The 26,821-nt window shown below is 39.4% G+C and overlaps 1 protein-coding gene across 5 annotated transcripts in view; it reads right to left on the bottom strand.

Moving 5' to 3' along the window:
• COL12A1 (collagen type XII alpha 1 chain) overlaps positions 1 to 26,821 on the bottom strand; it is a 114,067-nt gene that overhangs the window by 12,172 nt on the left and 75,074 nt on the right. For all 5 annotated transcript variants that reach the window (XM_032650699.1, XM_032650698.1, XM_032650701.1 and 2 more), the window contains 15 exons: positions 25,416 to 25,555; positions 23,402 to 23,525; positions 23,088 to 23,231; positions 21,170 to 21,334; positions 18,902 to 18,940; positions 18,666 to 18,804; positions 15,324 to 15,466; positions 14,907 to 15,016; positions 10,684 to 10,833; positions 9,191 to 9,268; positions 7,824 to 7,910; positions 6,250 to 6,303; positions 5,138 to 5,233; positions 3,884 to 3,937; positions 3,465 to 3,518 (listed from right to left, as the gene is read on the bottom strand). In XM_032650699.1, coding sequence (XP_032506590.1) covers positions 3,465 to 3,518; positions 3,884 to 3,937; positions 5,138 to 5,233; positions 6,250 to 6,303; positions 7,824 to 7,910; positions 9,191 to 9,268; positions 10,684 to 10,833; positions 14,907 to 15,016; positions 15,324 to 15,466; positions 18,666 to 18,804; positions 18,902 to 18,940; positions 21,170 to 21,334; positions 23,088 to 23,231; positions 23,402 to 23,525; positions 25,416 to 25,555 — 1,577 coding nt within the window. The remainder of the gene's footprint in view (positions 1 to 3,464; positions 3,519 to 3,883; positions 3,938 to 5,137; positions 5,234 to 6,249; positions 6,304 to 7,823; positions 7,911 to 9,190; positions 9,269 to 10,683; positions 10,834 to 14,906; positions 15,017 to 15,323; positions 15,467 to 18,665; positions 18,805 to 18,901; positions 18,941 to 21,169; positions 21,335 to 23,087; positions 23,232 to 23,401; positions 23,526 to 25,415; positions 25,556 to 26,821) is intronic.

Raw genomic sequence — 26,821 nt, 5'->3', positions numbered from 1 at the left:
AAGAACATTTGGATCAATACCTCCATTAAGTATCCACACTCCCATTGATTTTACAAAATAGGAAGTTTAAATTATTTCTTTAAAATTGTGTTAGAAATATTCCACCCCCTGCAAAAAAAATTTTTTTTTTCCAGAAACTTATAAACATTTCAGACTGTTTTCTGGAAGATCTAGGCCTGCTTAACAAAATGCAGACTACAAGTTCATCTCATGTAACATCAACACTGCTTCCGAGAGCCACTTAAGAAGCAGAAATGCTCGGAGTATTGCTTGGACAGTTCAAATGGCATTTCTACCATCTAAGTTTCCTCCAGCTGCTGTACAAGATACACTTTTTTTTCACTTTTTTTAGGTAAGTATCATATCTCTGAATAATCCTCCTTCAGTCATCCTAAGAACTTCCTGATCAACCATTTTCTCTTTTTTTTCTAGCTTTATTGGGGTATAATTGACAAATAAAAATTGTATGTATTTATGGCGTACATGTGGTGTTTTGATATGTGTATACGTTGTGAAGTGATTACCGCAATCAAGATAATTAACACATGTATCACCTCACATAGTTATCATTTTCTTAGGTAGGAGAATATTTAAGATATACTCTATTAGCAAATTTCAAATACACAGTATGGTATTAACTATAGTCGTCACACTGTACATTAGATCTCCAGAACTTATCTTGCATAACTGAAACTTTGTATCCTTTTTTAAAAATTTTTCATTGGGGTGTAGTTGCTTTACAATGTTGTGTTAGGTTCTACTGTACAGCAAAGTGTAACCGCTACACGCATACATATATCCCCTCGTTTTTGGATTTCCTTCCCATTTAGGTCACTGCAGAGTACTGAGTAGAGTTCCCTGTGCTATACAGTAAGTTCTCATTAGTTATCTATTTTATACATAGTATCAATAGTGTATATATGTCAATCTCCATGAAACTTTGTATCCTTTGTCTAATATCTCCCCATTTCTCCCTCTTCCCCGGCCCCTGGCAACCACCGCTGTACTCTGTTTCCATGAGCTCAACCTTTTAAGGATTCCATACATTGAGAGAGATCATGCAGTATTTATCCTTCTGTGCTTGGCTTATTTCAGCTGGCATGTCCTCCAAGTTCAAGGTTCATCCATGTCGTTGCAAATGACGGGATTTCCCTCTTCTTTAAGACAGAGTAATATTCCATTATATACATGATATATATATATCACATTTTTTAATCCATCCATCCATGGATGGACACTTTGGTGTAACCAACCATCTTCTTTTAGAAGAAATACGTATCTAAGTTGGGGTGAAGCAGATTTTATTCTGATGGCCTCAGAAGGGCTACCACTGAGCCATCTGTAGCACTTTGTAGTGTAATTTTTTTTTTTATTCTCCGTTTTCAAAACTGTAGCAGTTATTGCTGCTTCCCTCCATGGGAGGGTGGCTGAGAGGACCTATGGCTGCTTTCACAGATATACTGCGTGTCATGCCTGCACCTGTGGCTCTCTTGCTACTTTCGGACAGTCCCCAGAGCTGTGCCTCACTTGAAAATCATCTGTGCTGAAGGCAACCCATGCCTGCTGTTCCTACCACCTCCACCTTGGTAACATGTCTTCCTCACCATGGTCCTTGGGCTTGCTCTCCTGAGCTGTCTTCTCTTCTCTTCTACCACAGCATTCAACTTTCTTTCTTTCTTTTAGTTTTCAGCGGAGATGCCTGCACCCAAAGTCTAACTTTCCAAAACTGTTTATGTTCCCTCAGCTGTGCCTTCTACTCTCAACACTAGCAGTAGGAAACTAAGTGGTAGGTGATGGAAAAAGACAAATGATTTCCTGAAGACTTTCCTCAGCCTCAACACGGGAGTCCTGGGTGGCGTCACCAGGACTGGGTTCACAGGTTAGAGCTAGAAGAACGCAGTCCTTTCCACTCCCTCACTTTTCAGGGACACAGCGATGGCAGCGGTGGCTGCCTGACTGCCAGTTCAGGAGGAACGTGTTGATGGGATGGCACTGGCCACCCAGCGAGTCTGCACAAAGCCCGCACTGCATGATGGGCCCAACAGGGCTTCAGTAGCAGCGGCAGCAAGAGAGGCGGCCCATCATTTTTTTTTTTTTTTATTGGACTATCATTGGTTTACAACATTGTGTTTAATTTCTGCTGTATAGCACAGTGACTCAGTTATACACACACACACACACACACACACACACACACACACACACACACATTCTCTTTCATATTCTTTCCCATTATGGTTTATCACAGGATATTGAACTATATGCATCATTACTTCCTGATTGCGGTATTTTTGGTTTTGTTGACTAACTGAATAGACTGACTTGTCACCTTTGCAATCTCACTATTGTCCTTTATTGTAAAATAAGAATTCCAAAAACCTGAAGTGCCAGGCTCAAAAGAGTCAGAAGAATATGTATATAGAAGTACCACTGGGTCCCAGACTCCCAGAGAATACAGTTTTCTCTTTGACCTCACTCTCTCATAAACTCAAGAGTAGGCATTGGAGCAAATAACTTTCACTGGCAAATCATCCAAATCTGGAATTATCTGGGCAAAATCTTTGCTCCATCTGACTGACCCAACTCTCCTGCCCCATGATGTCGGGGAGGTGTTAAGGGTAACAAATCAATGCCTTTAGTGACAGCTATTATAGCCCTGGCCCTCTGAGACCCTGCTGCTAGTCCTGTGTTTTAACTTGATAAGTCAGAATCCACCCAACTCTCAGACTGTTGTCTGGACCAGAAGGTGCTGAAAAGTCATTAGTGCCTTGGTTCCGAGCAACTCTAAAATAGTTTATTAAAGCATTCGTTGCCTCCTATGAAAGCAAATTTTCTATAACATTGGATTAGAGCACAGAAGCCATGTTCACTGTGCTTCTCATTTACTTGTCCTAGAAAAAATTGGGTCTCCTGCACTGATTTCATCATAAGTCAAGAGCAAAACTGAAATCTGCCACAAATGAGCAAAATCCCTACTAGGTTCCAGTCGGCTTTCCATCACAGAGGCCTACAGGGGGTATCTGAGTTCTAAAGGTGTAGAAAAGATGTCCCTGACTGCATAGAAAGTGCCACGGAAATCAAGACTGTTCTTAGAGTTACGTAAGAGATGCCTCATAACAAAGATTTTAATTTTAGGATTCAAAGCAATTTGCTAGGATTCTTGAATCTCTCTCCAATGAACCAAAATTCCTTTTAGGGACTTGTTTTTCCAAATATGATAAAGGAAAAAATTTTTCCAAAATTAAAATTCTGACAACTCATTTGAAGTCCCACCATTTTGTTTCATAGACCTTGAGATTGACCTGGTATAGGCTGGTCCGCTGGTATTAGCTTTTCTGCCTCCCGTGAGATGTGTGAACTCCGCATTTCCAGCCATGCAAATTGAACTATGGGGGGTTCTTAATTAATAGGCAACAATGTGATATCATTTCCAACATCTTTACAGCCTGCCCAAGAAAACTTACTCTGTCTCCTGGAGGGCCCATTGGTCCTGGTGGGCCAGGTAATCCCGGGGTTCCCTACACAAAAGGAAACAAACAAGTGAAACACTGTGATTAACTTCTTGTGTGAGAAAAGGGATTTGTGTTATTCTCTAAGATGTTTGGGGAAAAAATGCAGGGGGCTCTGAAAGGAAACAGACACTCAGAAGCAAGCCCAGTGCCAGCCCAAGAGGAAGATGCTCGCTCAGTCATCAAGCCCAGACCTGACTGAACAGCACAAGCTTGAAGACTAAAACCAGGCAACGGAATGGAAACGACGTGCAGCACACGGCCAGACTTCTGCTTTACTGCTTAACCTTGGCTCACCTTTTGAGGCACCACAAGGGCAGCTACGCAAATAACACTTGACCAGCAAAGAAGAGGCAGCGTGAAGAACAACTCACCGTCCGACCTGGAAGTCCCGGCTCTCCAGCATCGCCCTTCATGCCCTGGCGACCCTGGAGCAAGCAGCGGGAAAACAGGTCTCAGGTGTTTTACAGAAATTAAGTGAAAAGGAAAGACGTGAGCCATTCCTGAAATCTCTGTCACTTCATAAATCCAGTGAAGCATATTTGTGATGGGAGGTGAACCAATTATTTGGGGGACCGATGTTCACTTTTTAAACTACAAATGCTGTTATAATTTCCACTTATCATGTTATGGGATAATTTTATATAATCATGGGAGAATATGTCTCCTTTGAAAGAACCTAATTTAACATAGGGATTTTCATAGAAATAGAAGTTGAAGGGAAAACTGTTTTTTATTTAATATATTTAATTTGGCGCTCATTTTAATAGATATTCAATGAAACACTATAACATAATTTTGGTCTTTATAACTACATGCTAGAAGACACTTGTTACACAGGCAAATCTGAATTAATTAAAGCTGATAAACTTCATTTAGTAGCAATAATAAGAAAAGGTAAAAGCCCCTAAATCTCCCTTTTGGACATAAGAAGCTGAAAGTAGATGCATTTAACCCTTTTGAGTGTAAAAGGTCTAGCCCTTCAAATGTTTCATTTCTAGTGATATCTGATACAGATTGTTTTTCCTCTAAATGCCAAAAGGATGTATGTGTCTTCTATTATGGCATCTTTAAAAAGGAGTTTAGAACTAAACTTAAAACTATGAAATTATCTGTATTCTTATTCATTTACTGTATGTTTTAAAGTATGGGGAAAAGTAGTTAAATAAAATATGAGCCTTTAAAGATAAAACACCTCTTTGTAAGTTCAGATTAGCATTTGGAACAAAAGGTAAACATTTTATTAAAAATTTTTATAGAAGTAATGATGTAGATAAATAAAGCAAGCTTGCCTTGAAGTCATAAACATTAGAAAAGGACCCCGGGGCTGCCACAGACTCAAAGCATTATCAAAGCTTTCAGGATGTTGAAGGATATTTACATTACTTAGTAAAAAATGTTTTTAAAGGTCAAATAATTAGCAACAATTTTTCCTACACAGTTACGTATTATTACATACAGTATTCACATATCTGAAATTACAGTCATAGGAAGTCATCTCAATGACCAAAATTTGTTGAGTTCTCTGAGAAAACATTTGAGTTTGGCGAAATAGAATAAAAAAATGTTCCAGTTAAACTCAACGTTAATCCACCACCCTCATTCCATACAGAAAGCTTTGTGCTTACCTGTTCTCCTGGAATAGAGAGGCCGTTGGGTCCCTGGGGGCCTGGCGGACCCTGGGGACCGGGAGGACCTGTATCTCCACGAGGACCAGGGGGGCCCTAAATACACGGGAGAGAAACAAGCACAAAGTCATGGAATGCCCTGCCAGTGCCTGTCTTCATAACTCTAAGACACCAATCATATAATCTTTGCAAACATTGTACAAATCTGTCCATCTATAAAAACATGTAATGCCATTCCTTTCTTCCCTTTGCTACTCATTAAAAGAACAACTGGAAAGTCCAATAAATTCACAAGAGCACTTGTATTTCCAAAATTCCTATTAAAAGTAGGTTTCTAAAAGAAATACATTGAATATAATATATTCATATATTTATAGTCCTAGATTCATTCAGAGATCAAAGCTCAAAATTCACTGGATTTGATTTCTTTTAAGCTCGCCCTGATTTCTCTTAGACTTGGGCTTATTTCCGGGACTAACGTATGTAGAAGTCAAGCAAGGAAAGAGCAGATACGTTCACGCTATGCTGGAGCTTCTTTGCAGTGTGTCTAGGTGGAAAAGGCACAAACTTGGAGTCAGACGGACCTGGATCAGTCAGCACCCCAGCCTCACTTTCCTAACTGGGTTAGCTTATCATTAGTGATAGTATGACAAAAACTACACATCATCTTCATAATATATTCCCCTAAGAAGCTTCAGTTGTCTTATGGAGACCAGTATGGAACCGGTAGAAGGGGCTGGTGACCTGCCATGAACACACATGTGGCTGCTCAGCTATTTCTCTGAGACAGGTGAACCGTCCCCAGCAGGACCCTGCTCCCTGTGGGGTCTTCCAACTGATGGCCAGGTCACCCCCTCTGCTTCCCCATGTGACAGCAGAGCCCTTAGGTACCTCTGCAGATTTCCCATGTGCGATTCCTACATCAGTGAGATGCCCGGTACATTCTTTATCTGGCTAGCCTAATCCATCATTTTGACACCCAGAGAAAAGACAGAGATAATTATTGCCTAAGGCACACTAAACTTGAATCAATTTGCTCAAGTTGTAGAAATTTGAATAACCAGACTTTAACATGCAGGTGAAAATAAAAATGCACTCTAAGATATACTTACAATTGCCCCACTGATACCTCTTTCACCTCTGGGACCTTTAGCACCAGGTCCTCCCTAAAATACATAGTAAGAGTACATTTTAGAGTGAACACAGGGAAGTAGGAAGAAGTTGATATATAAAAATTGCTTCGAGAAGCAGTGCATTCTCCAGACAATACAGTTATTTATAAAATATGGAAGTAAATACTTTATATCCTACAAATGTGTGGGGAAAGAGAATTTTGAAACTTTGTACATTCTAAGGATCTCATTTTTACGTTCTGAACTTTTCTTAATTGTTAGCAAATTTTGAAGTTTATTTGAGAATTTGAGGTTTACTGGGAAAAAAACAAGCATTACTTAAATACTATAGTTAAGTATTTTTAAGGAGAAAAATCTGTTTTGGAATTATATGGATGCATTCTTCAGGGACAATAATATGCAAAAAGAAGAACTCTCAACATCTCAGAACAAACAGGAATTCAGAGACCACTGAACAAAGACGAAGTAAACATGATAGTGAGATCCAACAACGTTATCATACAATTAGAGGGAAAAAAATCCCTACTTCTCAAGAACATCTGAGTCACATCCAGCATATAATTTTATGATTACAAATATAAATCAGGTAAGTCACTGTTAATTGCAAATAGTCTTATGTTGAATCTTGCTTTGCTCTTTAATATCTTTATGTTTTGCTTTAGGAAAACTCACATCACAAAAATATGTTTACAAAATCATCAGGACCACTGGTAATTCCAGAGACATTTTGATTCCGTATATGCGGAGCTAGTTTGTAATTAACTTAAAATCAATTTACATTATTTGCTATGACCCATGTATAGTAAAATCTGGTGTTCTGAGGCTCTCTGAACCGTTCGTATGTTAATTAACCATTTTCTTAAAAGAGTTCCATAGAGCTTAAAGGTATCACTTCCATTCTGAAAAACCAGCCCAGGTCAGATGTTAGATTGACTAAATCGGGGAGTCCACATTGATTAATGAGACACATGAGTGTACTCTTCAAGGTTTTGCATTGCATTTTCTTGGTCTCCCCTCCACCCATGAATAGACCTGGCCAGTCTTCCCACTCAAGTTCTTCCTAACACCAACACTTTCACCCAGAGTTTATGATATCATCACATATGTATATTATCCTCTATGTTATTCTCTGATATGTTTGCTAATAACGTACACATATGCTAGGTTCTAAACAAGTTGTGGTTGGGCCAGCCTCTCAACCATGGCTCCATAACATACGTACGAGAAGCCTCAGGAAACAAAGGAATTTTCAAACTCAAGTGATCACAGAGAGAAACCCAAATTCACATCTTTAAGAGAAAAGCTCTTGAATGCTAGCCGATATCATTCATTCTTGTGTGGCTAGAGAAATGTGTTCAGATGTGTTCAAATTTTCTTCTTGATCTACTCCACTTCAGATCTCAAAAGATGCTACAAGAATGGTGTACAATGCAGCTTGTTCTGCCCTAGAACACACCAGTGGCTGGGAGCTTCTTACGCGTGACATACCGGCCAAAGGGTGATCATGCCCAAGATTTACCAGGAAAAACTAGAGGAGCTATTTGTTTCCTTACCGCAGGGCCTGGTGGTCCTGGAGGTCCAATGCTGTCCTGCGTACACGTGCAAGCATTTGGAAGACTGGGGCATTTTGCTTCATCTCTCTGAAAGTTTGAAAAGAATATTTATCTATGAATTGATGGTAAAAACAGCTTCCCATCCCCCATGCTCACTAATCTTATATACACAAGGGAATCTGTTTCCCAACTTGAAGAAATAATTTTTAGCTATGATTACAAACAGTCTTATGTTGAATCTTGCTTTGATCCTAATGTCTTTATTTTATGTTTTGCTTTAGGAAACCTCCCACAACAAAAATACGTTTACAAAACTATCATCGAGACCATTGGCTATTTAATCCAATTTTCTCTAGTCTGGCGTTAGAGAAAGGCTGAGTATCTCAGATATGGAGGCCCATTTCCTTCAGAACAAAATCTAAAATCCTTTCCAGGCCTACAGGGGCTTACAAGCAGCAGCACACCACCTTGCCCCTCCCACTGCCCTTCACTCTGCCCCAGCGCTCCCTCATCCACTTCTTGCTTCTCAGATGTTTAGGGCACCTTGCCGCCTTAGGGCCTTTGCACTTACAGTCCCCTCTGGCTGGAAGTCTCTATCTCCATTATCCACATTGTTTGTCCTCTCACTTCACTCAGGTCTCTGCTTAAATCTCCCCTTATCACCGACGGCTGAGAGTACTCACCTGGCTATCTCTCCCTGTACCCTGGCGTGTTTTCACGCAAGGACTTTTCACTCTATAACGTACTGTATACCTACTTGTTCATTCCTCCTCTCCCCCTGCCTTTCACTAGAATATTCCCTTTCACTGCTGTAACCCCGGCACATAGGATAGTGCCTGGCTTACAACAGGTGCTCAGTAAGTATCTGTTGAATAAATAACGCATACTCATCCCGTGGGTACGTGCAGCTCACTGTTGCCTAAAGCTTCAAATCCATCATCAGCATTCACCTTTGTAATTATTACAACCTACACAGATACTATGGGTAAAAGCCATCATCTTGAAAAGAAATATGGTTATTTCTACTTAGATATCCAGAGAGGTGACGGCTTATCCTGTAAAATGCTGGTATTTTACAAGCAATAGGAAGGACTCTGCAATAAGTGGGTTTATCAGACGCACTGATTCAGCTGGACTTTTCTGACTATGCATAACCACCTTGGCTGGCAGGGAGGATTTCCATATGTGGTTCTCTACATTCTTGATTTTGAGGGAGGGGTCCCCAGCCTGAGCCTTGCGTGTCCCCGGCTCCATCCTGGAGATGCAGCTGCAGAGGGCTACTTGCTCTCCCAAGCCATCCACGCCCACATCCCTTATTCCTCGGGGACTCTTAACACCGCCACAGAATTCCATTCTGTTTTACTTACCCTGGAAGGAATATCACAGCATCTGTCTCTACTGGTCCACACTGGACTGCAGACAATATCAAAATTCTGGATTTGGAACTGCAAACAACCAACAGCAACATGAGCTAAAGATGCGTGAAAACATTTCATATTAATGTTTCCACATTTTAACCTCTGCCAACTTCTCACAGAGACGCTCTTGAGGGAACAGGCAATGAAAGCAATGTGATCCTTACTTCATAAGAACAGAAAAACCTATGCCCGAGAGAAAGCGATAGTAAAGCAAAATGCGTACGTGATAGTCCCACTTCTGATCCACTTCCTTGGCTAAAATGAAATGTTTGATTGAGTTTTGGGTTTTTTTAAGAAAACATTAATTTCTTTATTTACTGAAAAATTAAGAATGTACTTAATTCTGAATTTGAAGACTACACACATTTAAATCAACTTTTAAAAGTTCACCCTTGCAGAAAAGTAACATTAAAAAAAAATATTCCTCACTTATTCTAAAATTGATGCCCTTCTTTTCATAAGTTCTTACCTAGGGGCTAACTGATAATTTTATGATTACCTTCAGCTTAACTATTTCAACATAGTATATATTTTCTATCTTTCTACATTTAAAAAAATAGAGCTCTTTTGATAAAGATTGTTTCGCTGCAGCCATTCTTTTATAAACCTAATGGAATTGTTCTATTTAAATATCAAATCCAATATTCAATAATGACTTTAATCACAATTATATTCAATTTGCACTCTTTGGTTCTACATTGTGGAATAAACATTTCACTTTTGAATCAAGAAGAAGGAAATCCTATCCGTGGAAGAAAGCTACATTCAGCAAATGCAATTTTAAAAATAACAGAAGCCAAGGCTATTAGTCTTGCTTTTAGAACAATGTTATTATTGGTCAACATTTAATATGAACTTAATTAGCCTGGTACAGTGAAAACCTTAGGCTTAAAATGTTACTACTAAGTAGCATTGTAAAAGGGTTGGCAAGCCCCCGCCTCCAACTTGAGCCAGTGACACGTGTGAGTGAGGGGTGGCTGACCGACTACACTCATCTTCCTTCTGAGGCGGATGTGACCCCCCAGTGAGGGGACAGCAAGTCTGTGACGGTCACAGCCAGTGTCCACAGATGCGTAGTGTCCTGAGTGCGCACATTTTTATTAATAGTTACTACCTTTGAAGAACAAAAACTGAATTGGTTTAGATTTCACTGATTATCCTGGAAACTATTTGTGTTGTACTCTCCAGTTTGATTCAGTTCCAGGTCAACTACACGATGTTCTCTGGTGCCTTGACAACTTAATTTGTTTCTAGCAGTAAAGCCCATTATCATGTTCTGTCAGTAGCATATTTTCTCAGTGTAACTTTTCCAGCGTTTCAATCTAACCAAGAAATAAAACAATTTAAAACTCACCGAGGAAGAAAACTTCCCTGATTACTTTTAAAAATGTCATTTCAATCTTAATACAAGGTACCAAGAAAAATAAAAATGTGTCACTTACTGTGGCTGATTTCCTCTCCCCTTTAAGTAGTTTTCCAAGAATTTCATAACCATCAGTTGTGATATTTCCAGCTTCCCTGATGTCCTTCTCTATAATTTCATAGCAGTCAATGTAAATCTTAACGCTTTTGGAGGTCACTACGATATGAACCTAAAAAGATCATTTGTTTCCATTACAAAATTTCTACCCAGAACAACCTGGCTCCTACATATTTCAGATCACAGTTTTTAAAAAATGTGTTCTTAAAGCTATTCTCGTCCCAAGTCAAGAGGCTTGGACTAAGAATCCAAGCACCAGGTTGCCGTGTCAATGTCATTTATTAACAGCATCAAATTAAATGAACCACTTAAGCTTTCTGGGTCTCAGTTTCCTTCAGCTATTATACACTTGCATAATTTCTTATTTTCCCCACTCTGTACTCTTCCTGAGATGGCCAGAGATACTGTAGTAGATCAGATGCTCCTGTAAACTATAAAGAGCTATTCAGAAAAGAAGCAGACTCAACAGATGTAGAGAACAAACTAGTGGTTACCAGTGGGGAGAGGCAAGCGGAGGGGCAGGATAGGGATACAGCAAAATAGGGGTAGGGGACTAAGGGGTATAAACTATTATGTATAAAATAAGCTACAAGGATATATTGTACAGCACAGGGAACAGAGCCAATATTTTATAGTAAGTATTTAAGAATAAATTTTTTTAAATGAGCTATTCAAATACAAGTTAATAAATCATTAATATATTATTATACTCAGGACAAAGGAGCCTCGAATGTCTTCCACTGATTTTGCTAAATTCCATTTTTAATTTGTTAGTCCCTAATCCCTGCCAAAAAGATCTTACACACCATGTAGATACCTAACATAGGAAAGAGCTAGCACGTGTCTTTTATAGAGATTCAGCTCTGGAAATCAATAGATTCAAGATTCAGTTTCCTTATAAGAAAATAATCTTGTTGATTTATTTTTTTATCTGATATTGAAGACACTCAGAATCTCAAAAAATCTATTAGTACAGATAATTAAGAAAACATCTGTATTTCAGTCATGTAAAGAATGGCTGCGGGTAATCTTTGACTTTATAGTTATACTCAGAGTTTCCACTTATCACAGCCCAAATACTCAAGTAAGCCCATGATGATTACTTTGAAAAGTTTGGCTCCAAGTTAAGGAACAGAAATTCCCTTAAATGCTTTGAGTAAATAAGCATAAGACAATCTCTCGGGATTTTTTTAAGCAGTAAATATTTTTTTCCACATAGAATCACCACCAAAACACTAATTTAGTGCATCTATAAGTGGTAAGTATGAATTATATATTGCTTTTATATAAAAGTGATATCTGGCTTACTAAAAATAATTTTAAATACCCCCAGGGCAATCATCTAATACTGAACTCAAGAAGAACACCATACAAACATTCCCAAGATATTTATTACCTAATAAGAACTAAAACTTATTTGTTGGCTCTTATACGAACAATCTCAGAAGCAAACATTCACAAACTATTTGAAAAATCATAGTATCCAGAAAAATTATTTCAAAATCAAAACTTTCAATTTTTGAAACAAAGTTATTCCAAATACACTTGTCATTCAATGCTAACCAGAAAGAAACACATGCTAAAAATATATTTTGCTACAATCTCTTCAGTGTGTTTCATTGCATTTTAAACACATGCATAATTACATTTCAGAGCGGCTTTTGTCTGGAGACCATTGTCCCAAGTATTTAGGGACTCTTTCCCAACTGGGAAGCATTGTTGGACACAGACCAGTAGAAAGAAATAGGAACACCCTTGTAAACTCATCACCCTTCCCAAGGTCTCCCATTCCCTAAAACCTTATTTGTCATCTATTCCACTTCTTTGTCTCATTAGAAATCTCTCTCTTGAATCTATGTCGTCTGTTACAACAGGATGGAGACATAGAAAACGCTTCAAGAGAATTCTCCAGAAGCAGTAGTTGTCTGCCATTCCTTACTTAAGCTATCCCCATCTCTCCCAAGAGCCCCCTGTATGTTATTCTCACTAATTTGCTGCTATCAGAGAACTACTCGTTCTTATCTCAAGGACTGAAGAACTTCAGTTCCTGAATTACATGGAAAATGAGAGAAGAGTGTTCGAATCCTTGGATCAGTGGAATGTAAGTAGCCAATAGTGATCGCACTTGGTACTTGAATAGATAGGATAAATGAGAGTAGGTCAGAAGAACGGTGTGGGGGAATGAAGGAGGGAAAACAGTATAATGAAAAAGTAGAGGAGGAACTAAAAACAAAGAAAGACATTAGAAAAAAAGAAGGTAGAGAATTTGAGGAGAAAAGAATGCTTGTGAGAACAGGAAAGAGGCATTATGTAAAACCTAAGAATACAAATACTTCTCTCTATGAAGCCAAATTAAGAAGGGAATGTCAAAAAATAATTATCTTGATTTGCAATAATTAATGACTGTCACTCTTGACCTCTTCAAAATACTGCCTTATTTTGCTCAGTAAAATGAAGCATTCAATGAAAGTTGGAAATTAGTAATAGTTACATTATTAATAATTGCTCCTAAATGGTTATCCATTGGTTAATAGAGGGCTGAATTTCTAATATCTTCAGTGGGTATGGAAGAAAAATAAAATAGTCTTTTTGGGCGAGTTATTCAAGTGTAAGATTAATAGGTGTATCAATGAGCCAAAAAAAAGTTCCTAAGAACTTTGCCAGATTCAACATCTATTATCGGACAAGGAGAAGTTGAAGCCAGTAATATTTGTCTAGAATCTGCTTTCCCAATGAGGCATTTATTTTGCTGGACCTTACCAGGAAAGTCTGTAAACTGTTAAGCAAATATGGCTTTATTCTCAGAGATCTCTGATTTTCCATCATTGCTTTTTGCTTCTCACTAATGCGCATGCTGAGGCCTCTCCAAGCCCCATGAAGAGAGTCCCTTGTCATCCTCACCAAGAATCTGATTCATGAATACAAAGAACATTCTGGAAAGAAGCCAAGATTCTCAGGAAGAGAATCAGCAAGAAATTCAGCTAAATCTACCCAAGTACAGGGTCGTTCTTCAATTTTCACTTGAGAATCACATTGAACTAGAAATATTTGTCTTCTGTGTATGGGGACTAACTTTCTGAGCACTACACTGGGGAAATTTTAGACTACTTGTACGACAAGTAGTCTTCCTCCTGTTAACTTGAGCCAGTGGATGAAGAAATTCCATTAAAAAGTCCACTCCTGGGCTTCCCTGGTGGCGCAGTGGTTGAGAGTCCGCCTGCCGATGCAGGGGACACGGGTTCGTGCCCCGGTCCGGGAAGATCCCACGTGCCGCGGAGCGGCTGGGCCCGTGAGCCATGGCCGCTGAGCCTGCGTGTCCGGAGCCTGTGCTCCGCAACGGGAGAGGCCACAACAGTGAGAGACCCGCGTTCCGCAAAAAAAAAAAAAAAAAAAAAAAAAAAAAAAAAAAAAAAAAATCCACTCCTAACCTAGACGGTGCTTTTCATTTCTAACGCTGCCAACTTCAGCACTCTTATCTGTAAGTTAATTTTCCTGACAGCAAGTTTCTATTTATCCTCAATGTTGAGATTTAAAAAATTAAGATCATCAAGAATAGATAATCCCCTAAGAATTTATCTTAGAACTTTTAATAAGATTTTTTTAGAGACGTTGTAAATGTGTTCATGCAGAAGTTAATTTAGTAAACAGTTGTCTTAATTATTTTGATAGTTAATGATAACTTTTGGACTGGCATGTTTGTAACTTTTCAATAAACAAGCAGGCAGAAGCAGCTTACTATTCTCTATAAAAGAGTAAATAATTTGATCAATTAAATACAATCCACAAAAATTAAGCTTTTGAAACAAAACGACATAAAGGTTCAAAGTAAAATGGTAGGTATTAAAATGGGCATACAATATTGTATATACTACACGACTCATATTCTGAAAAGACATTAGCATTGAAACACATTGTGAAATGTGTTTCAATGTGAAAACACATTGAAATATTAATAGTAGTTATCTCATGGTTAGTAGAATTATCGTTTTAAATTTCCTTCTCTGAATTAATCAAATTCCTTGAAATAAGGTATTGTTTTTAAAAGACATGGCTATGTTTCCACCAGTTTAACATGACATTTTAATAAATAATAAATTAAATTAGTTTAAATTTTAAGTCATATACGTTTTTCTACAAATAACTTTTTCTATAAATATTTATTTTTCTATAATCTTACGTTTTTACCTTATGAAAACTTCCATAGAATAATGTCTTCACTTCCTCTGTGTCAAATGTAATAGTTTGTACCTCACCCCTTGTATCCTTGTTAAAGAATGATAATGTCTTGCTAGAAGCTGTAATCAACACATAATTGTTATTAAATCAAATGCATGGACACTCTATATTGAAAGTATTAACAAATAATTCTTGTTGGAGAATTCTCTAAAAAAATTAATAACTTCAGTTAAGATAAAATGTAATTCAAATATTTACTGATATATTTTTAGAACTTTAAACATAAAAGCATAATCAAGTAAATATATATATATATATATATATATATATATATATCCAGAAGGTTCTTAAAGAAAGAGAAAAGGAAAAACATAATCAAAAATATGCATGCATGTGCCTTAAAATAAGATAAATTATAATCCTTACGATCTGCAATCACCCCAACTTGTGGTTTGTAGTCTCTGTCTGTGATCTGCCAAATTGCGAAAGGGTCATTGGGAGTTTCTGGGAGAAGTCTGAATAGTAATATAATCGTATATGAAGTGGGGAGGCCATTGGGATGTAGATCTCTGTTGGATGAAACAAAATTAATTAATTAATAAGGATTTCTCACCAGAAATAGAGGATATTTTAAATCTTTGGGCTAGAATCTCATCATGAGTAGTATTAGAAGCCATTTGTAATAATCTGGTTACATATTAGAAGGGGAAAAATTTAAGAATGACCTCAAAATAGCAAACACTAAAGACCCATTATGTAAGCAGTAATAGATGATTTATAATCGGATAAAGTCACAAAAGTCTGGGAAATTGCCAAGTGGTCTTTCACCCTACTGGTAATAAATCATTTCTTCTAAGCACATAGATAATTATAAAACTATATAATGATTTTAGGGTGATAAAACTTGTATCTAGGGATGTAATTTAAAGAGAGTAAATCTTACTAAATATATTTAATTTCCAACATCAGGAGTATGAGATCATAAGCAAGATGGCTTAAGGCTTTAATTGCGCCCTCCCTGTATCTAACAGTTTTTACACTTCCCTAGTACTCCCTTAAAATCAAGTAAATCAAATAATCTCCAGAAGGTCACTTGTTCCCCGAAACAAAACCAATAATAGATTTTATGGCCACGTACATTGTGATTCAATTAAAAGGAAATGTTTCTTGGCTCTAAGGCTGTTAGACGTAAAATGTGGCCCCATGTGTCCTTCTAGGGTTGAGTCAGTCATTGTTCTGGGGGAATCTCTGAAGCAGAATTAATGGTTTTTTGTCTGAGACCTTTTAATAGCACTATCTTCCTGAAGGTAGGAAAAGGGGCTTAATAATCAGCTCTTGGAATGGACTAGAGGACACGGGGAGGGGGAAGGGTAAGCTGGGAGTGAGAGAGTGGCAGGGACATATATACACTACCAAATGTAAAATAGATAGCTAGTGGGAAGCAGCCACATAGCACAGGGAGATCAGCTCGGTGCTTTGTGACCACCTAGAGGGGTGGGATAGGGAGGGTGGGAGGGAGATGCAAGAGGGAGGGGATATGGGGATATATGTATATGTATAGCGGATTCACTTTATTATACAGCAGAAACTAACACACCACTGTAAAGCAATTATACTCCAATAAAGATGTTTTTAAAAAAAAATCAGCTCTTGGACAGAAGAGAAGCAACTCCTCCATGGATTTTGACAGAGGGCATAGACTGTCTCTTGAGGTTTTGTGTCCTAGTACCACACTGCTAGTACTTCTGGAATATAACGCTGGCCTACTTTTTTTTTTTAATTTTTATTGGAGTACAGTTGATTTACAATGTTGTGCTACTTTCTGCTGTACAGCACAGTGAATCAGTTATACATACACATATCCACTCTTTTTTAGATTCTTTTCCCATATGTATAGCACAGGGAACTCTACTCAATACTCTGTAATGCCCTACTTCTTAAAGCATATGTTCTGGGCAAGCTGACACGATGCCTTTTGTACGTCCATAAACTGACCATCTTCATAACATTCCACATTAAAAATAATTTCTCCATATTAATTCATTTCTCACCTAGCCCATTTTTCTCCTTTTTTAGTTAATGAGTGATTAGGAAAAAAATTATTTAATTGCATTTATGCCTCTTTCAGCCACAAGTTCTGAATCTTAAGAGGACAGTGGTCTGTCATAAGTTAAAATGTAGGAATCACATCTTGAGGTGACAGAATTACATGCTGGGTACTTAGGTTCATTGGTAAACCTAAAACTGCGAACCAGTGTGGTTAACCATAAAAGAGTTAGGAACTCACAGTGTGGTCACACTACAACAATAAAATCTGTGCTTCCTTAAAAGAAATGAGCTTTGGTTTTACTCTGAATTTTCCATCAGCTTTCTCAGAGCATTTCAAATTTCAGGCATCATTGTCTGACCCTGTCCTAAGTGTTGGAAAACTTTATTTCTTCTTGTTCTTTTCCCTCCATAAGATGCCAAACACATATTTTTTGACATTCAAGTGTTTTCATTCTAATAAATAAAAAGTACATATTTTGGTTATTGGACCCAGGTACAAACTTTCATCAAGTAAAATAACCAACGTCTAGAGCTACCCAACAGATTGCCAGAGCACCAGCCAATAAAAACTAACTGTTGGGCTTCCCTGGTGGCGCAGTGGGTGAAAGTCCGCCTGCCGATGCAGAGGACACGGGTTTGTGCCCCGGTCCGGGAAGATCCCACATGTCGCGGAGCAGCTGGGTCCGTGAGCCATGGCCGCTGAGCCTGAGCGTCCGGAGCCTGTGCTCCGCAACAGAAGAGGCCACAACAGTGAGAGGCCCGTGTAACGCAAAAAAAACCAAACAAACCATCTAACCAGCATTCAGATTAAGAAATAGGACATAACCTGTTGTAGTAGCCTAGTAGCTTCCTATGTACCCTTGTCCAGTTTCCCCCATTCCCTGCAAATGGTAACTATACTATCCTAACTTCTAACACCATAGGTTAGTTTGCCTGATTTTGAATTCTATATAGTAGGAACCATGGAATATACTATTTTGTGCTTAGCTTCTTTTGCTCAGCCTTTTAAAAAAGAGATCTGTCAAGGGCTTCCCTGGTGGCGCAGTGGTTGAGGGTCTGCCTGCCGATGCAGGGGACATGGGTTCGTGCCCTGGTCCGGGAAGATCCCACATGCCGCGGAGCAGCTGGGCCCGTAAGCCATGGCCACTGAGCCTGCGCGTCCGGAGCCTGTGCTCCACAACGGAAGAGGCCACAACAGTGAGAGGCCTGCATACCACAAAAAATATATGAAATAAAATAATTTTAAAAATCTAACTGCTGCTTGTCAGATCACAGATCATGGACAAGCAAGGCCACTGCAGTCTTTCATCTTGTGGAGTCGGAAACACTGGGGAGAATTCCTCTTCTCATTCTGCATTGATTCCATGCAGCCCCTCTGCAGCAAGGGAGAAATGTTCAAAAGAAGTTGCCTCCCTGTTTAAACGACCTCTCTTAGAAGCGTAACTATAATCCTAGACTTAAATTCAAAAGGATCAGTAATCCATCATATGGCAGACACAGGATGAGATTCTTGGGTCTCAGAGTAGCAAGCTTGAGTCCTAGTCTCCCGTGTGACCCAATGGAATGCAGTTAACCCAACTGTACTTAAGGAAACTAAACCAGGTCATCCATAGGACTCAATTCTAAAATACCAGGGTTCGAAGACATCAGCAAAGATTCCAAGCCTCAAGAAAGCATCTGGCCCGTGGTAAGAAAGGGAACTCCTGTTGTCACACTCACGCTGTAGGCTGATTCACAAAGGCGTTCTTCTGAAGCCTGTAAGATGAGTAGCTGGGAAAAGACCCTGACTCCAAAGAGACTCCTTGCACAAAAGCAAAATTCTTTTCTGTCAGGTTGTATGCTTCAAGCATCTTAAAACCTTTACATCAGAAAAAAAAATATATTGAAATGAGGTCATTTTAATTATCCTATTGCTTGAAATCCTGAAATAAATTAGCCCGAGTATGAACGCTTACCTGGTGAGGTGTAGCCATCCAAATAAATGAGAGGACAACCTGCAAAGTACAGTGTTCTTTAAGTACGATTCACCAACAAGGTATACAAACATTATACACGCACAGAAAGCACCTGCATACATACATCAAGTAACAAACCTGTTCATTCATTTACAAAACATATCAATCTAACGTTTTCTGAGTTATTTTGTGTAGACTTTCCACGTGTACGTGAAATTATACTACTGACCGGTGTGACCATGTTTTCTGGACGTTCTCCAGTCCAGCTGGAATTTTACAATGTTCTTAAGAATGGTAAGATTGGGGCTTCCCTGGTGGGGCAGTGGTTAAGAATCTGCCTGCCAATGCGGGGGACACAGGTTCGAGCCCTGGTCCGGGAGGATCCCACATGCCGCGGAGCAACTGGGCCCATGCGCCACAACTGCTGAGCCTGCGCTCTGCAGCCTGCAAGCCACAGCTACTGAGCTCGCGTGCTACAACTACCGAAGCCCATGCGCCCTAGAGCCCGTGCTCCGCAACAAGAGAAGCCACCGCAATGAGAAGCCGCGCACCGCAACGAGGAGTGGCCCCGGCTCGCCGCAACTAGAGAAAGCCTGCACACGGTAACAAAGACCCACCGCAGCTAGAAATAAATTAAAAAAAAAAAAAAAAGAATGGTAAGATTGAATTAGAGGGGGGAAATTTATAGATGTTTTTCAATAGATTAAAGAACTTTTACTGATGAGGATGATTATAAGTTTTGCGACTTTCTGTTTGAATAAAAAAAAAATTCCACAAGGACTCAGAGGCGAAAAATATACAAATCAATTTCCACTGCAAAGTGAAGGAGCTGTTACAGTGGAGGATTCCTGGACTGAATGTCAATATCATGACACAGTGTGAGTGTGTTTCGTGTTTGGTAATTGCAATCATTGTTGCTTCTGTTGTGGTCATCCATTTACGATGCTTGGTGTCAGTTGATTTATCTCTTGTAAACATAAAATACAGTGTGTGTGTGAGTTGTGAAAAAAAAATAGAAATCTAAAAAAAAAAAACTTTTCTCCCAGGAAACTTCAGATTTGTGCAAGGGCAGGAGGAGTTTGTCGCCACCCAGTCTTCTCTGCCAAGCCATAGAGGCTCACACCGGCCACCAAACTTCACAGCGGCAGGTGTGCAGCGGGTCTCACCCTGGGCCCTGGAGCTGGGGCAGCACAGGGCTGCATCCGGGACCTCGTGGAATGGAGGGGGCAGCTGGTGCTCCCTGCTCACTTGCACTAGTGTGATTCCATTCTGAGCTTCAGCGTAAGTTTTACGGTAAACCACTGACGTTTGTTTACTACTGCCGCCTCTAACCCGAGTTCTGAGATCTCAATATAATGTTGCATAGGGGAAAACATAACACTTAAAAAGCACAGCCCTGCCTGGGATCAGGGGTCTAGACCAGCCACGCAACTGTCTCCATAATCTAAGACCCCAAGAATCAGAGTTCATGGATGGAGAAGAGGAACAAACCAACTTCAATAATCAATCTTTTGTCCTTCACTGTATTTTAAGAGTTGAGCTTGAGGTCTCGGTATAATGTGAAAAATCTACACCCAAGTAAACAAGTGGGGACCAAGTGAATTTCTACAGTGCACACTCACACAAGTCAGTTTTCTCGTGGCTCTCCTGAAACACGGATGTTGACGGGACAAATACCAATTGATTACTAACAGGGAAAAACCTTCATCCCACGGAATGCTTCTGTAAATGCATTTCTAAGTTGAAGATTAGTTTTCTCAAATGTCACAGGCATTGGGATGGTGGGAAAAGGATATATTCAAACACTTTATTTCCATACAAGGAACATTACATCTTCAAGGCTAAAAATGGACCTCTGACAAGCACACAGTTAGCGTGATCTCAATAGGAACAGTGATTCATCAGGTTCTCAAGTGGTTTCCCAGGATCTATTTATGCACGGACTTGATCTCATATAGGATAGGGAATGGTCTACCCCAGCGGTCCCCAACCTTTTTGGTACCAGGGATCGGTTTTGTGAAAGACAATTTTTCCACGGACGGCGGGCGGTGGCGGTTCAGGTGGTGATGAAAGCAATGGGGAGCGGCTGTAAATACAGATGAAGTTTCGCTCACTCACCCGCCGCTCACCTCCTGCTGTGCGGTCCGGTTCCTAACAGGCTGTGGACCAGTACCAGTCCGCGGCCCAGGGGTTGGGGACCCCTGGTCCGCTCAGTAGTTACTTTTTCAAAACAACTGAGACTATGGATCCATGTGGGTCATGACTTACTTGAAGTGGCAGTTTCACAGACAAATGTGATGAGGTTGTCCTCTATCTTCTCAAAAGATTCAAAGTCATCCACAATGAACACGTGCCGCTCGCTAGGTTTGCTGGCTATGTTGGCAAGTTCGTTGTAGTCGACATCAGCCACGCCAACTACAAAGACACTGAACCCTGCAGAGCAGTGTTTATAGAGAGAATTACACATCCTTTTTTCCATCCTTTATGGTTTAAACAATTCAAAACAAAGTCTTATCAGAAACGATGCCATATTTTCTCAGCTAATGCAACAAGTTCTTTTAGTTGACATAAACTCTCTTTAATGAACATGTAGTTTTTCCAGGTCTTCCTATTTTCTGGCTTATAAAATTCAATTAATTGGATTTCCTAAAATAAAGTCTTAACAATTAAAAGGTGAACATTTTAATAGCAGAATGACTTAATGTGGTACTCATTTCCTTCCACACATCCACAGTCCTAATATACCCATTAATTCTGCAGCTGTCTTAGGCAACATTAACATTTCAAGCTCATGTGCCTCAGAAACCAACAATGGGCTCATTTTAAACTCTGAATTCCTGAAACTGATTTACTCAATAAACTCAGGCTCAAAGTCAGCACTTTGACCACTTTCAAAATGGAATCTACAAGTCCCACTGGCAATAGATTTTCACTTACTTAGGCTAATACAAATAAACAAAGTTTTCACTCCAAAAGCTTAATTCAACAGTAGAATTAGTTACATAATTAGATATAAATAAGGTAACTTGAGAAGCAAATATTCATAACCCCAAAGTTAAATCACAAAGGAGCCTAAAATATACAGGAATCTGCTCAAAGTGCATAACGTAACAGCAACAATTTATAAAAAGATCAGTGCATAGAACAATCTCTGTTGTAAGAAGAAACAGTATGACTTAGCACTAGTCATGACTCACTTTTAGCCAAAGACCCATGTATGTGCAGATGACAAATTCCATGTAACAAAGGACTTTACAATTTACACCACAATAAATCATGCATAGCATAGAATTCTCTCTAAAATACGTCCACCTTGGACGCTGCCTGAAGGATTGGGGGTGTTCACGCAACTATAAAGACTTAGTTTCATCTCTAATCATCCTGAATAACTAATCCAAAGGGCAGTGTGACAAGGAGGCTTTCAGCGTGTTTGATTGACAAGATCTACACCAGCAATATCTCCTTGAGGTCTCTCTGCTCCTTTGCAGTGAACCTTCCAGCAATCTGTTTGGGATCGGCATCTGCCAGGACGTGCTAAACCTATGTCTCTCCTTGCATAGGACTGAACCAGCACCAAGACTCATTTATGCTATGGCAGGAAGCCTGCTCGAGGATCATCCCATTACTGCTGTTGTGTAGGCCTCCAGCCACTATGGGGGACTGACCCTGAGGCACGTCTTATACAAAGAATACACCATGTCATTTCTGAGCAGTTATCAAACCATTCCGTGATGAAATGTAAACTAACATTAGAAGGGTACGGAATACAGAGTAAAACAGAAACTAAAGTAAAATCAGTAATTTTGGTCTTTTGCAATCATTCCTGGACGTTTGAAACTGTGAAAATAATGAGTGCCATCACTAGGCATCAAACTTATGCTTGTGCGACGTGGAAAACAAACTTACGGTTACCAGGGGGTAAGGAGGTGGGGGACAAACTGGGAGATTGGGATTGACACATACACATTACTATATATAAAACAGATAACTAATAAGAACCTGCTGTATAGCACAGGGAACTCTACTCAATACTCAGTAATGGCCTATATGGGGAAAGAATCTGAAAAGAGTGGATATATGTATATGTATAACTGAATCACTTTGCTGTACACCTGAAACTAACGCAACATTGTAAATCAACTAGACTCTAATAAAATTTTTTTTTTTAATGTATGCTTGTGCTTACCTGACTGTTGGATGACCAAAGCCGCCTTCTTGACCTCGTCCTGTGACCGACCGTCGGTGACCACGACCAGCACCTTGGGGACATTCTTCCTCATACCACTCTCCCAGGTCAAGACCTTCTCCTTGATAAACGTGAGAGCTTTGCCTATAGAATGTGGCATGGAACATTTTAGTGTCAGCTCAGTGGAAGCTCTCCAAGTGCCCTTAGCCACGCCCAACTGAGAAGCGTTAGACTTCTATGTTAGACTTACACTCCGCCTATCACTCCAAAGGCTTTGGAGAGTAAAGGTCTATGTACACGCTGATGAACTGTACCTGTCCTTGTGTTTCCTCCTCTGTACCGGATATTCTGGAGGGCCCCCAGGGCCAGGGCCTTGTCGTTGTACGTGTTCAGCTTAAACTCAGACTTGACCTCGTCGCTGTACTGCACAAATGAGACCTGAAAGGAGAGGCGGTTTGGTGGTGAGGGTAAGTCACCTCTTTTGATGTTTCAATTGTCAAGTGATTCTTCTAGCTGCATAATGGGAAAAAGAAGTCTATTAGACCTGACAGAATATGGTATGCTCTTTATAGCTAAAACACTGACTACTGTTGTCTCACTAAATTCTCTGAGTTCTGATCTTCAATGAAAGTGTCGGTAGTTGAAATGAATAATGTACATGCATTGTATTTATTCTCTAGGATGTAAGAAGGGATGGGTAAAGCTGGAGAGCAATGAGATTCCAAGATCAGAAATGAGAACATACCATCTTGAGCTCAAATACTGGCTAAGCAATGGCTTCTCGGACAACTGACCCTTCTCACTGACCACATCTATTCTTCATTGTAATAGAAAAATGGCACATGAGTGATAATAATCAGCACTCATCACCCATTCAGTGACAGTGTGATTTAGTGGAAAGAATAAAAGCTTTATAGCCAGGATTCAATGGGCTCAAATCCTAGCACTGCCAGCTAATAGCTTTGTGACATTGGGTTGGTTCCCAACATCTCTGGGCCTTTGTTTTTTATCAGTAAAATGGAGATAATTATACTTACTTCTATGGCCAGTTTAAGGAATGAGAATCATGTATACAAAGTAGCTGGCACAGAGAAGTTAATAAAATATGGTAGCTTTTTTTCTTATTTTTTATCAGAAATCTTAATTTCTAAAAGGATTTCAAAAAAGGCTTACTGGCTCACACTTTAAATTAAGACTGTAACTAGCCTGGCATTTTACTCTTCTTGGGTTGGAATAACATCTACAGAATTATTGGGGGATTTGAAATTTAACATATTCCACAAAGCATTATTGCATAAAAGAAGACATGATTTGTTGATGAAATTATTTGTGATTTATGTCAAAAATCTCTTATTTTCATAACATCTGTAAGATGTACCTGCCTGAATAAAGAAGAAACTTCACCAAGAGAAATGGGAAGGGAAAGAGGATTCAGAAAAATAACAACACAATACAGTCTCTTGCCTTAAGGGAGTCAATGATTTAGACAGAAGAGAATCACACAAATATTGACAATATAAAGAGATACGTGCCGTAACCGCAACATAGACAAAACCCTTCAGGAGTCTGAAATGCCTAAAACTATCAAGGAAGCCTCTCCAGAAAGGGTAGAATTGAAGTGGGTCTTCGAGGTTGCAGAATCCAGGTAGTAAGTAACAGAGCCACTGGCCCTGAGTCCAGGGGTATGTTGGGAGTGGAGGAGATTCGCAGCTTTACTGGTGGGTCAGAGCTAAGCGAGGAATTATTCTTTGAGGTGTGTCATGGAAGGATTAATTTTTCTAAGTTCCCACTCCAGTAAAAGCAATAAATTTGGAGTGATTCCAAAGCAAGATAATTGGTAGTTATCATTGTAGGAAAACAAATTAATTTCCCTTTGAGTTAACAATGGCCTTTCTTCTTCTGGTTCAGGTCATATCTGCAATGTCATGATAGAGAGGGCAGTAGGGTTCCACACAGCCCCTCCAGTCATTATCCATCACTGAATCTCCTGACTTAAGGGGTACAACAATCACAATGCATTTAACTTCCAGAACATAAAATGACCTTTCAGGAAAGTGTATCATTGTCAAAAGATTTAAGCAGGAAGTTAGAGCTAGACTCCCCTAAATTCTGCAACAGGAATATCATCTAGCCAAGAGAATACCTAGAGGAATATTTATCTTTCTATTTATTTATCATTTGCACCCAAGTCCTTCCCAAAAGTCTATGTGTAAAGAAAAGGAAAATAACAAAGTCAAAATGGAGTTTATACTGAAAAGTCTTTCTACTTAAAAGTTTAAAGGAAATAGCAAGACATTACAGATGAATAACCTTTGAAACGACACCCACCTGAATTCCAGCAGGACTGATTTCATCAAAGGCTCCCACAGTATTGAAGATGAATTTTACAACTTTGTTAAAATTATCATCCCCGATACTCCAGGAGGCGTCAGTCAAGAATACAATATCTGCCTTGGCCCCTTTGCACACTGGGGGAAAAACACAGAGGAAGCCCCAAATCTCATGAATTCTTTCATTTAAGTGAAGTCACACAACTGAGAAACGTAATCTAACACCCTGCTACTCCTCCAAGTGTGGTTCAGCAGCAACGGCATCGCCTGGGAGCCTGATGGAAATGCAGAGTCCTGGGGCCCACCCCAAACGTCCCGCAACCGAATCAACAGTAGCAAGGTGCCAGATGATTCACGCGCACAGAGAAGTCTGAAAAGCGCTAGTCTAACTGGCCCTCAATTGCTGCTCTGGAATTACTCCATCTGGTCATTCTGCAAACATATGCTCCCTCCTCATGGGATTCTTCAAGGAGCTTCAAACAATAACTAAGGAGGAAATCAAGTGAAAAAACAACCATGCTGAGAACTTAAGAAGAGCCCTCAGTGGGTTTGGAGATTTTTGTATATAATTATCAAAGACTTGGTGTAGATAAGGTGTCTTTTCATTTTAAATTAGGCCACTAGAATCATATGGAGGGAGGGAAGGGATGGAATAAAATAAAGAAACACCTTTAATTAGAATCTTCAGACTTGAAAGCTAAAAATTCTGAAAATAAAAATTTAACATTTTAGTGATAAAAACTTACCGTGTAGAATGCATAACACCAAGAATAAACCCTAATGTAAATATGGACTTTGGGTGATAAAGGTGTGCCAATATACGTTCACAAGATGTATCAAACGTCCCACTCCGCGTTGGCAGGGGGAATGTTGAGAGTGGAGGGAGGCTGTACATGTGAGGGGGCAGGGCATGTCGGGACTTCTGTGTCCTTTCAGCTCAAATTTGCTGTGAACCTAAAACTGCTCTAAAAAATAAAGCCTATGAAGAAAAAAACCTTAACGTGTCTTTTTTTTTTTTTTCAAAATTCACAATCTTATATGTTGTGGAATACGAATACACCAGAGAAGTAAGTCATTACCACCAAAAAGGTAACAAACATATCCATCCCCCCCAAAAGTTCACTGGTGTCCTTTTATAATAGTCTCTCCCCGTCAGTCCTCTCCACACCCCTTCCCATACCCAGAAAATCACTGATCTCCTTTTGACATGATAGATTAATTTGTGTTTTCCAGAATTTTATATAAATGGAATCAGACAGTATCTTTTTTCTTTCCTCAGGCATCTTGCACCCAGCATCACCATTTGGAGATTCATCTATGCTGTTGCGTTTAACAATAGCTTGTTCCTTTCTCTTGCCGAGAAGAATTCCATTTATTCCATTATTGCTTATTATTTCACTTTTT

Source organism: Phocoena sinus, chromosome 12, assembly GCF_008692025.1.
Source record: "Phocoena sinus isolate mPhoSin1 chromosome 12, mPhoSin1.pri, whole genome shotgun sequence".
Taxonomy (NCBI): domain Eukaryota; kingdom Metazoa; phylum Chordata; class Mammalia; order Artiodactyla; family Phocoenidae; genus Phocoena; species Phocoena sinus.
Note: the sequence above shows the minus strand (reverse complement) of the source record. Positions and strands in the feature narration are given on the sequence as shown.